Raw genomic sequence first — 12462 nt, 5'->3', positions numbered from 1 at the left:
GACCTGCCAAGTAATGGCTACCAAAAATGTAAATATAACATTCAAATCACAAGTAATAAAATAAGGAAATTATTCCCAGAAATAATTTTATATTACAATAAACATATGATGAATATCATATGATCATAAGCAAAGGAGAAAAAAATCATACTTTGTTGAAAGATAAATCCAGAACTTGTAAAGTCTGACCAAGATCTCCCACAGCCAACTGAGAAGGGAATGAAGTAAGTTCATTATGATGCAAAATAAATTCTTTCAGTTTCAAGTCAGCAAGTGCTACAGGTAACTCTTTTATATTATTATGTGCTAAGTCCAAAACTTGAAGGTTATGTAACTTAAGTATTCGTTGGTCAACTTTCTTTAGTCTACATGACTGAACTTGTAACCATGTAAGACTGATAGGAAAACCAGCCTTGATAGGATAATCACCACGCTGCATAATGGCAAGTTTCTGTTTTGGTCGATCTACTTTAGTAGGAGTAGGAGATAGTCGAATTCTTCCAGTTCCTTGTCCAACAATAGTTAAACCCACACCATGAAGAAAGCCTTTTAATTGAAGTGGATCAGCCTAAAACCAACATAAAAGGATAGTTGTGATTTCAGAACCTTGTAAATGATGTATTTGTATAATATGCAATTTCTTTAAACTTTCCTAACTTTGGAAATTCTTTTTATTTATTTAAAATTATCAGATTTTAAAAGCACAGAAGAAATATTAAAACTGCCATGAGAAAAAAAAATACATTATACATGATTTCATTAACAAGAAAATTACAAAACAATAATCAGAAATATGTAACTTAAAATAAATCATTTTATATTTAGCTTAATACTTTTAGAAAATTAATATCTTTAGTCAATGTATACCAATAAAATATCAGAACATTCATTCACAAAAAAAGATAATAACTATAGTATATTAATAAATCAAAAAATTAAGTAAATGCTGATACATTAGGAAATGAACATTAGTTGGAACACTTACCTTGCTGATTATTAAGTCATGTGGAGGTTCTTTAAATCTTAATGTGGCTTTACCATCATTGATAAATTTTGTAAATAACTTTTCAACGTTATTGTAAATCTGAAATATATAAAGAAAATACAAATTTTCAATTTTAATGAAGTAATAAAAACCATGAGTGTAAAAATAACACTTTTAGAGAAAAATTTATAATGGCATGAAAAATTTTAAAAATAAGTATTAAATTGTGCTTTATACTGATTCTATTAAATGAAGTCTAATAAATGTTCATAGTTAAGGCCAATGTTACCACACAGTCCAAAAAGGTTCACTACAAAGCAATATATAAATTTTACTTCATGTGTAAAAAAAGTGTAAGCAAGAGCTTCAAATTCTCATTTCAAAGATTATTCATGTAATGTGAAATCTTGGTTTAATACTTCCTGCATTTAATGTTTTTCTGCATATGCAGTACACTCCTGAGTATCTAGCCTAATGTGGCAGAATAACAAAAAAGCAGATAGGACAGAGTTCTATGAACTCATTTCTTTGCTCACCAATACCAGAAGACAAAGTTTTTATACCAAAACTCACTGTTAAAATATGTATTTTCTCATTAAGCCCTCCAATTATCTGAAGCTATGTGCCAATGTGGCCGCGGCCCTGTAAATCATAGAAGCAGTTGTGTCGAGTTACAAAAAAAGGCTCTGTACTGGTAGTTTATACATGTTCAAATATAGCACTGTACATTTCAAGAATTTATTAGAGAAAAAGTAAGTTAAAGGATATAAATGTTCACATTTTAACATAATTCAGTAATGCAGAGCTTAAGTGCAGGAAACATAAACCAAACATTAAAGTGAATCTTAGGCCTAGTTCTTAGGAAAACTGACTCAAATTGATTTTATTTTTTATTGATAAATGATTACACAGATTTGAAAAGGCAACCCTAAGATAAGAATCCAAACTTGCTGTTTTTAATTTTTGAAAAAGTCCTCAATAGATAGCTGCTTCTGCATTTTAGCTCTCTTCTGAGATGCAATGTCCCTCCACTTACAAAAACAGATTATATCAATTGGCGTCATTTGATCAGCTGCCATCCTCATGTAATTACAGTAAAAGAAAACTAGGTTGGATAATACAGAAACCAGATGGTTGCAAACTGAATTCTCGTGTAGTATACTGTAGCATCATTTTTCTTTGGTAACAAATAATTTTCTATCTTTCTAATGCTAAGAAATCTTGGATTTAATGTCATCAATTTGAAATATTGCCTACATTTAAAATCTTTCAGCAGGATGAATTCCAAGATTTTTTTAAAAAACCATCAGCAAAAGTGATTTAAAAAAAGAAAAACTTTTCTTGCCATATACTCCCCCCCCCCAACCTTTTGGTCATATAAATTTGCCATTTTGAGGGATGGATCACAGAGTATGTGAACTCGAAATCCATAACCTCTGAACCTAATAATGTCGAAAGAGATGCCAAATATATGTACTTCATAATAAATATTGAATGGAGAAAAGAAAAATTAACAGCAAAACCATAAAAAAAATGAGCTTTTTGGAAAAAGGAGGGGGGATTGAAAAAATCTTTTTTTTAAAAAAAGGAGAAAAGAGAAAATAAGACAATTTACACAAGAGAATTTCAGTAAAACTGGTCAGAAGAGGGTGCCATGTCTGGCAAAGAAAGTAGAGAACTGAAGTCAAAAAGAACTAGGTATATATATACAATCTTTGTTAAGAGCCAATCAAAGAACAGGTAGAAAGAGGAACATGACTTACGAGTTTAGAAGAGAATTGAAGATAAGTTTTTATATCCATTCCTTTTATTACTTCCAAATTAGAATCAAAAGCTGCTGATAAAGAAACCAAACTATAATGTTTTACCAATGTGTAAGGTTTTCCAACAGTGCATGGAATCACAATTACTATCCATGTTGCATCAAGTGCGGTGGCAATCATCTTACAAGAGAATGCATTAAGAAGGATAGAATCCAAGAATATGTCTGCATTAACTGCAATGAAAGTGGCCATGACTGAAAGGCTATTTTACATCAGAAAATAAAGCCAGAAACCAAAAGTGACTTATGCTCAAGCAGCCAAGAACCCTCTTCCTAAGGCTTACTTTAAAAAAAAGTTTCAACAGCACCCAATTTGATATTCTAAATTCTGAAGACTTTAACAATTTCAAAGAAGTAATGGTTGCATTAAAGAGATCAAAACAATTTTCCAAGATTTCCCTAGCCTATTTAAAGCAGCAAACTTCCAAAAAAATACAACATACACCAAAGTTTATATGAGGATTAATGAAGGTTTCTTAGAATCCTGGTTGATCCACATAATAATGTTTATTTGCTATAGCTGCACTTTTGGAAATTGATATTCTTTCAATATTGTTTTTTTTTTTTTTTGTCATTTTTGGATTTGAAACTCTGTCATCAAAAAGATAATATTCTTTTTTTGAAAAAGTGGAAGTAATAAAAAAAAAGTAAAGGTGGCTTTCCTAAATTAATTGGAATTCCATATTCAGCTTTGCAAACAATTTAAAAGCAAGCATATATTGTTAAACAAAATTTAGAAAAGAAAAAATAAAGGGAGTGGGAGTCCCCCCCCCTAAAAAAGCTTAAAATCTTCATTGTTCAAGGAGTTGGAAATTTTTTTTGTTCCAATGAAGTTGAAGTTTTTTGTTCCAACAAACATTCTTTTAAATTACTCCTTTGAAGAAAACACTTCTAAACTTCATCTTCAAAGAGTTGGAGAGACTATTTTAAGAGGAACACTTTATCCTACAAGGTGATGATACTTTGTGGCAAATTCGCAGCATCCACTAAATGCGAATGGAAAAAAATATATAAATATATTACTTTTCTTGACATAGCAATATTCTAGTAAAAACATTTTCAATGCTAACAAAACAGGATTGTTTTGTAATTACTCACTAGGAGAACTTCTGCAGTAAAGGATGAAAGTTATCATGGCCGGAAACTATCGAAACAGTAATTGACTGTTTTGCTATGCACCAATTCAGGTGGAAGTGAACACTATTAGTTATTAAAAAATTAAAAAGAAAGAAAAAAAATGTCAAAAATGTAGAAAGCGTTTCTACTGATTATGCCTCAAACAAAAATATCTTGGACAAAAAGAATTTTTGAAAAGTACCTTTGCAAACAGGACAGATAAATGTGCTTACTGAAACACGATATATTTTTTTGTTGTTGTTAATTGATTAATGCACAACTCATATTGTAGATTTAAAGTTACAAAATATACAGGCAGGGTTTTCCCCTACCCCTCCGTTCAAGCAAAGCTCAAACTCGTGATTTGGGAATTACATGATCACTTAAGGTGCACTATCAAAACCAACTTTTAAAAAATACTCTCCTAAGCATAGAATCCAGGGGCAAGGAAAAGTTGATAAACATACTAGAAGTTCTTTATATGATTTTCTTTACAGTATTGGGGAGAGTCAGGAGTATATGCATTTCAAGTTCATTAGCAAAAGGTGGTTTGGGGGGAGATCAGAGGTGATGAATTTGAGAATGAAAATTCTAATGAAAGGAAAGAATTCTCTGACATTTCAGGTGACTTTAAGAATTATGTAGCTTGTGATATTAATAACTTTACATAAGAAATTCCAAATCTTAGTGATTTGACAGACACAGAATGTGATAATTCAGATGGTGATCAAGATGACAACCAAGGGCATAGAATTTCCTATGTGAAAGAGGTCATTTGATCTTTAAAAATAATGCAAGCATTCTTTTCAAATAGTGATAGAAAAGTTTGCAAAAACTTGTATGCAAAGAAATTGTAATTTATGATGTAATTGACGACAACAACAACAAAAAAAAAAGCCCTTCCAAAATAAAATAATTGGTTTCTTTAAAGAATAACATTATAGAATGATATTCCAAATCATTATGAAGGAAGAAATAAAAGATATGTAATATAAATTAGTTTTTATGTCATGGTTAGTATTTCATTTTTAAAATACCACAATTTAGCACTATTTTTTTTTTTTTTTTTTTTTTGATATTTGAATGGTTTTAAAATGAAATTATAAGGTGGTTAAGATAAAATTTTCAAAAGATTAAAGTTGTTGGAGGAATGGTAGCGGGCGAGAAAGTATGCTAAGACCTGACAGTAAACAAAAGCAACTTTTGAGACTCTGAATATAATTTAAGATACTAGAGACACATGCAGACAACCAGATAAAGGGCAAACATGTGTTATAACACACTTTTAAGACAGTTATTTAAAAATGATTGCCTTAAAATGCATAAAGCTGACATCACTTCAGATTACAAGAGAGGTCTTGGGGTTCAAAGAACTTGACTATCTAAATATACCATAAGTAATAGATTGGGTAAAAGAAGGTCATTTTCAAAGAAAGTCAAAATCTGACCTATATTTGACTTAAACTTTCAATCAGGTGGTTTTAAATGCACCATATTTAAGTGGTGCAAAGATTATAATGATTGGTACAACATAAACTGTAGCCAAGTTATCTTTACTAATTAGATACGTTCTTGTCTTCAGAATGTTTTATTTGAAGCAACTAACATTCAAGTATAAATTTTTTCAGCTTGAAGAATGATGCTCTAATAGTTGATATGAAATCTATCAAAAGATAAAATCAAAAGATAATTTTTAATTGTGGAAATTTCTAAATTAAATATTTAGAATAATATTATTGAGAATAAAAAAGAAAAGACAGTAACAAAATCTTCAAATTTACCAAACATAATGAATAAAAAAACCCAATTTATTTAAGAAAAGAAGTGCTAATAATAAACACAGCACTAAAAATATTTATAAAATTATAATATTAAAATGCCAGGTGAGTAACTGATTATACTGGTAATGTCTGCAAGAATGAATTTTTAGATTCATTCTGGCATAAATTCATTTTTACTAATTATACATTCAGTTTTATGAAAACAATATTTTTTACCATACCTTATACTTGGTTCCTCTGGGGTTTTGATGAGTACATAAAATGAGGAAAACATCTTTGTCATTGTGCTTTTCTTTCTCCTTTGATTTATGACACAAAGCTAATGTAGCAACACTGTATTTGGTTTTATTTCGGGCAGATATTGCTGGATGAGCACGATTTGAAATTTCAACACCACAAGTAATCTTCATTTCTGTTTTTCTATAAATATAATATGTTTTAAAACCAAGCAAGATAATATGTTTATCACATTAATAAAATATCACAGTCAGTATGAATATCTAATTCTTTTTTATAAGCCTGATAGAACCAAAATATGTTTTACTGATAATATTATAATAACCAAATAATCTATAATTACATCAGACTGCAAACCCTGCCATTCATTGAGCAAGAAAACTACAATTGTCACATTTTGGAAGCTGCAACATTGACAGAAGAATGGCATGCTATGTTAATATTAATGTTTAGTGATAACTATTTAGATAAGTAGAAATTGCCCTGATATTCTATTAATATCAACTACTGTTAGAATAAAAATTTCACAATACTATTTCACTATTCACAATTCCAAAAGCATATTTCAAGAAAACATGAAAGGGAATTTAAATTTAAATAAATTATAAATAAGCATAAATGAAATTTGAATTACATGAATATAAAAATAAAAGCAATATTCTGTAATATTACAGCTCTTGCAAAAATGTTACACATTTTCCCAAGTCTTCATTTTTGACAGATAAATTTATAATTTTTATTTTATTACAGATAAATTACACACTTAATTAGAAGCATAGTCCAGAGGTAGTTTTAACAAATTTAAATATCCTCACTACATTAATTTGGTGCCCATCCAGAAATATAACAAGGATTTGTGTATTTATGATCCAATAAAAAACCATAAAATTCATAATTCTCTGATTAATAGTGTTATGTAAATTGCTGCCTTTATACATCTATCTCTAATCATACATGATTATAATATTTTCTACATAACACATAATATTTTCTAATCTATTAATTTATTTAATACAAAAAATACAATAATATACTTCATATTTAGATTAAAACAAATAATAAATAAATACTTTCAGTTTTCCCTTATCATTTTATAAATTATTTTATTGATACAAAAAATTTACTACTGTTTACTTTCAAATTCATCTAGATTGCTCATAAAAACTATTTATTTTATGTAATAGGATAATTGCACTGTAACATTTTTTGATTTAAAGGTATTTAAAAATTTATTTGGCTGATTTTATTTTGAATCAATAATGTGTAATATTAATTTATAATTATTGTCATAATATATTATTGTTTTATTAATTTAGATACTACTTTATTATATAAAATTTGTTTACTTGAATTTTTTTTCCTTAAGCTATAACATTTTTATATTAAAAATACTACCGTCTAATTATTCTATTAGATAAAATGGTCTCTTTTTATGAGTTATTTCAGTGAACTTGAAACTAACCAATTGCTAATGAGGTGATCAATAAAGATTATTAGCATTTCAAATCAGCAGCAAATATTGTTAAAAGCACAGGCTATAAAATCTAGTAAAATCTCAATAATTAAAATATGAATGAACTAACATCCAGCTAATGAATTAAGGTTAATATTTTAATTCTATAACAACTGAGATTCCATTAATGGAAAAGTATTATGTTTTCCTATAATAATAATTCAGTTATATAGTGACATGAGCTTTAAAAATATTTTGTGATATTTCAGCAAAGTGTTTGATAATTATTTAATTTTTATAAAATAAGAAAATACATTAAAACTAGAAATTGCTTAAAGATAGGCGTGGATAAATATTTATAAAATAACAATTTCACAAATACATAAAAATATAATTTGACAACAAAAATACATGCAAAATTGATATATTTTTTCTTATCATATACTTATAACTATCTGATATGGACTGCTTTCATAATTCAACCGAAATTAATTTTATTGTTAATGATGAATAGCAACATTAACCATTAAAATCAATGCAGAATATCTGAATATGCTGAATCAAGTTAAAAAAAACACCACTAAAAAGTTATGTTTTTACCAAATTTTTTTACCTATTTATATTTTTTTTTAAAACAAAGCTTATCTCACTTTCAGTTTTATACATATAAAAAAAAATCATAATCAGTCGTGACAGAATTCAAAACGCTGCTTACTCTTCAGTTTTTTTTTAATAAAACTAAATAAAAATAGATATTTATCAAAAAGATTTAGTTTTAGTAAAATGAATATTTAGATTTAATAAATGTTTTTTTTTTTTTTTTTTTTAAGAATTTTAAAAAACAAGAATTTGTTAAAATTCTGTTACGTTTTTCTGTAATGATTTCACATGAAGTACATATTAAGCAAATTTCAACAAATTAATGGAATTAAAAACGTCCACAAACAATTTAATTTTAATAAAAATGCATTAATTGAATAAAAATCATAACAACTACATCGTAATTCTCAAACATTTCCTCAGTTTCATTCGTCATTTAATATTTTGTCGCTCTTCATTCGATACCATTTTAAGAAATACTTCACTAAATTAGCCGCAAAGAATCATATATAATCTGTGTACATTTCTGTGCATACTTTATTGCCCTTAATCAAGTAAAATCAATTTTAGACTTAGATACCTGTACCACAAATGCAGAAGTATAAGAAATTGTACGAGGTAATAACTGATAGATGGCTTGTGTGGAAATTCCCTTCTTTTTTGACACTATCCTGAAATGTTTCAAGTGTGAAAGCTGTTTTTATTATTTTCATAACATCCTAAGATATATTAAATCTTTCAAATACAAACGCTGAACAATTTCTCCGGTCATAATTATTATTACGTTTAACATTCCAAATTGTTCGTCAACAAACAAATAAATATTGTACAACGGTTGACGGTTGCGACTACAAATTACGTCACAGAAAATAATAAATATTAGGTTGTCAGACGGTAAAACACATACACACCATCATTTAAATAATTATAATATTTTAAAAAACCATGACATATATTCAAAAGGATGTCAGAAAATTTTATTTTTATGAGATAATATTTCTGTGAGATAAGAATCACAGTGAACTAGAAAGAGATAAATTTTAAAATCTATTGGAAAATTTTTAAACTATCAGAAGTAATTATGAAATATATATAAACTTATAGCTGTAATTATGGGAGATAATTCGGAATATAGTTTACACTAATTATTCTAATCAATAATATTGATGCACTTTAAATTATAATATTTCACAAGTTAATTTTTCTTTGCCGATTGTTATCCATTTAAAAAAGATAAGCCGTAACACTTTTTCATGCTACTTTCGGTTTCAGTATTTTTTGAATAAATGGAACATTTCGTACTCACTTTCGAACTAAATGATATTGTGGGTTTAATTTTATTTTAGTAATATTAAAATTTTGTTTTTAAAGGATCATGAGAGTTATTTTAGGATGCACATGTGATTTTGAACCGGAATTGGATGACGAGGACAACTATGCCACCTCAAAATACGGATAATTGACCTTCGATATCAAATGTGCCCAGGTTCAAAGATGCTTGTGTATACGGAGCATCTTTGATAGAGTTGGACTTCGAATTGAAAAATACAGATTTAGATGGTTAAATTTAAGCACCCATTATTTAAACGATAGTGGTGAATAGTATATAAGCCAGTTAACAACTCTTCTACCCAAACGACAGTTTTAGTATAATTGTTAAGTTACTGGAATGCTAACCACAAGGTCCCAGGTTCTATCCTAGCACATCACTTACCGCTTTACGATATTGGGGGAAAAAACATTTTTTTTTATAAATTAGATATTTATTTATTAATAAGAGAGAAGCATGGGAACTTAAATCAGATTTCCAAAGAAGAAATTTACCACATACCAATATCTAAAGTATGTTGCTTCCCCTAGTATTTTAAAATATTATTCGATATTTCTAGGAGACTGTTGAATATTTTGTATGCTATATAATATTATGAAGATATTGCAGCAGTATTACAAAGATCTTGCTCTATTTGAGACGTGAAGTTTCGCTTTCCAAATCGAAAGATCATGGCAATTTTGAAAAGCTCCTGAAGATCCGTTGCATGTGTGGTTTGGCGAGGATATCTGTGCTTCTCTTTTTTACTTTTTACTTTTGTTTCCTCTTTTGGAATTTCTCCTTTTTTTTTAAAAAAAAAAATCTCTTTTATTTATTGTTTACATTTCTTATTAATTATGTAGTCCTATTCTTTTTCAAGTGAATCTGGCAGGGATTTTTTTTAAAATTGAGTTTCTATTCCTTTTTATGAGGTGAAAACTTGGGAAGAAATTTGAGCTTTGAAGTCATGTTATTGTCAAAAGCAGAAAGCATGAAAGAAATAACATGAACCAAATGCAAATTAAGATAAAAATAGCATTTTGTAATACGTTGCAATACTTGCTCTATTTTAAAATTTTCGAGATTTTTGTTTAATTTATAAAAAAATATTGCGATTAGCATAAAAATACAGCTTTTTAGAATTAATATATAGACAAGATAAATAATGACATAAAAGCCTTTTTTAAACGATCGGCTTTCTTAAATAAAAATTAGCGAATACTTTTTCCTCCATTTTCGAGCTAAAGCAGCAAATGTTCACAACTTTTCGGCTAAATACTGACGTAATAGGGCCTATCATAAAAATCATGTTTAGAGAAAATTCTGATTAAAAATACTAGAAACTATTGCCTAGCATGAGTTTTACAACTAGAATTGATGTCTCCTGTAGTTCAAGTTATAGAGCTACACAAGTACGCACAGCCAAATATTATCAGCACTTTTATACTTTCTCTGACTACAAGTATTAGTAAATTTGTAATGCTTAATTTTTTTTTTCAATTACAATACAGAATTGCATTTTTCAAAATTTTTATTTAATATTTGAAAGCATTTCTTATTTTTCTCAAATGATTAAAAAGCTTCACTCATTACTTTAAAATAATAAGTTTTTTTTTCTCTCAGTACTAAAAAAAGCAAATAGGAATAATGAAATAAATACAAGTATACATTGAAATAACTAGAAAGTATAAAAAAAGATTTCTTTCGCGTAATGCAATAATAAATAAATAAAATTAAATTTAAAAAAATGTAAGGGCGAACGAAAAATTTTGAAATATTTTTATCCGCAGGATAACATTATATTCTGAAACTATAGATGGCGTCGACACGGCGGCCTTATCCTCAAAAATTGGTCTGATTTCAAGAATTTTAGGACGCCAAAATACCAGTTTCGCCCCTTTGAATCAAAATATTTTATCATTAACATATCGATTGCCATGCTGAATTTCTTACAATATAGTTTATATGGGTCCGCTTGTCATCCCTGGGCAGTCAAGGTGTTAATGTGAACTTTTTACTTATATTATTGTAATTATAATTTTGTGGTGATAAGATGCATTTCATCAAAGTTGATTGAGAATGCTAAATTATTCTTATTGATATTAGTAACCTCTTGACCATATTAATATAGTATTGTCAAAAAGTTTTGAAAAAATTCCTGCTATCGAAGTAAAAGGAGTAACTATTTTAAATTATAATTACAAAATATTGACAGAGCATTCTGATGGGTTATCTACGCTTTCAAAATGATGAAATGGATATAATTCTGGAGACTAGGAGGTCTCTCATTTATCTTGCTATATTGCCCGAAATTGGAATTGGAGGGGGGGGGGGGGGCGAACCTTGATGGCATATCTAAGATTCACAAACTTTCGAATGAAATAAAAATTGGCGAAATCAGTACATTATTTCATTTAGTGTCTGTGGATTTCTGACAAGGTTTTTGTAGTCAACACATAATATGCATTGAAGTGGGATTTGAGAAAAATCTTGAAAATGAATGGTTCAGAGCAAAGGGCTATTAATGCCATATCCATGCCATTGACTTTCACACAAATTAAAAGTGGAGAAATTGGTTCCAATAGTTGCATCTGATTCTTTAGTTTTGCCATTTGTTTTAAATATATAGATGATGAACGAACAACTTCTCACTGAATGTGGCTAATAATAACAAATTAACAAGACGGATTTTAATTAATGCAAATTACTAAGGAGCTTTTTACACTAACAGAAATACACCAGAAATCATGCTGAATAAATGTTTTATCTCAAATTGTCTTAGCATTGCTCTAATGATATTTAAAAGCTTCATCACTTCATTCATTCATTCACTTTTTAATTTCTCCTTTTATTATTTGTGGCATCTCCAAATGTATGCAATATGTTTTAATGTATTTTGCTAACTTGACATCATATTTTGAAACTACATGACAGCTCTATTGAGATGAAACTTTTAGAACTTTTTACTTTTGTGGTGAGATGATGATTATGATTCTACTTTGAAGATTATGACACTTACTTCCCTCAATGATTACACAACACACAAGTAAAGTGGTTCTCTTCCCCCCCCCCAGTTGTTTTCCTTCCGAATAACCTGCAATGCTGTCACAAGATTGTTACACTATACAAGATGAAAAACATATGATCTTGATGAATAAT

General features: G+C 28.2%; 1 protein-coding gene across 4 annotated transcripts in view; it reads right to left on the bottom strand.

Moving 5' to 3' along the window:
• Positions 1-8828, bottom strand: part of LOC129965941 (leucine-rich repeat protein 1-like) — a 31669-nt gene extending 22841 nt beyond the window's left edge. For 3 of the 4 annotated variants that reach the window (XM_056080240.1, XM_056080242.1, XM_056080244.1), the window contains exons 1-4: positions 8575-8828; positions 5926-6124; positions 986-1084; positions 152-568 (exon numbers count right to left, since the gene is read on the bottom strand). In XM_056080240.1, coding sequence (XP_055936215.1) covers positions 152-568; positions 986-1084; positions 5926-6114 — 705 coding nt within the window. In that variant the 5' untranslated portion in view covers positions 6115-6124; positions 8575-8828. The remainder of the gene's footprint in view (positions 1-151; positions 569-985; positions 1085-5925; positions 6125-8574) is intronic. The other variant, XM_056080243.1, reaches the window with a different exon arrangement.
• Positions 8829-12462: the final 3634 nt, after the last annotated feature.

Source organism: Argiope bruennichi, chromosome 4 (assembly GCF_947563725.1).
Source record: "Argiope bruennichi chromosome 4, qqArgBrue1.1, whole genome shotgun sequence".
Classification (NCBI taxonomy): Eukaryota; Metazoa; Arthropoda; class Arachnida; order Araneae; family Araneidae; genus Argiope; species Argiope bruennichi.
This window is presented reverse-complemented; position numbering and strand designations above follow the sequence as displayed.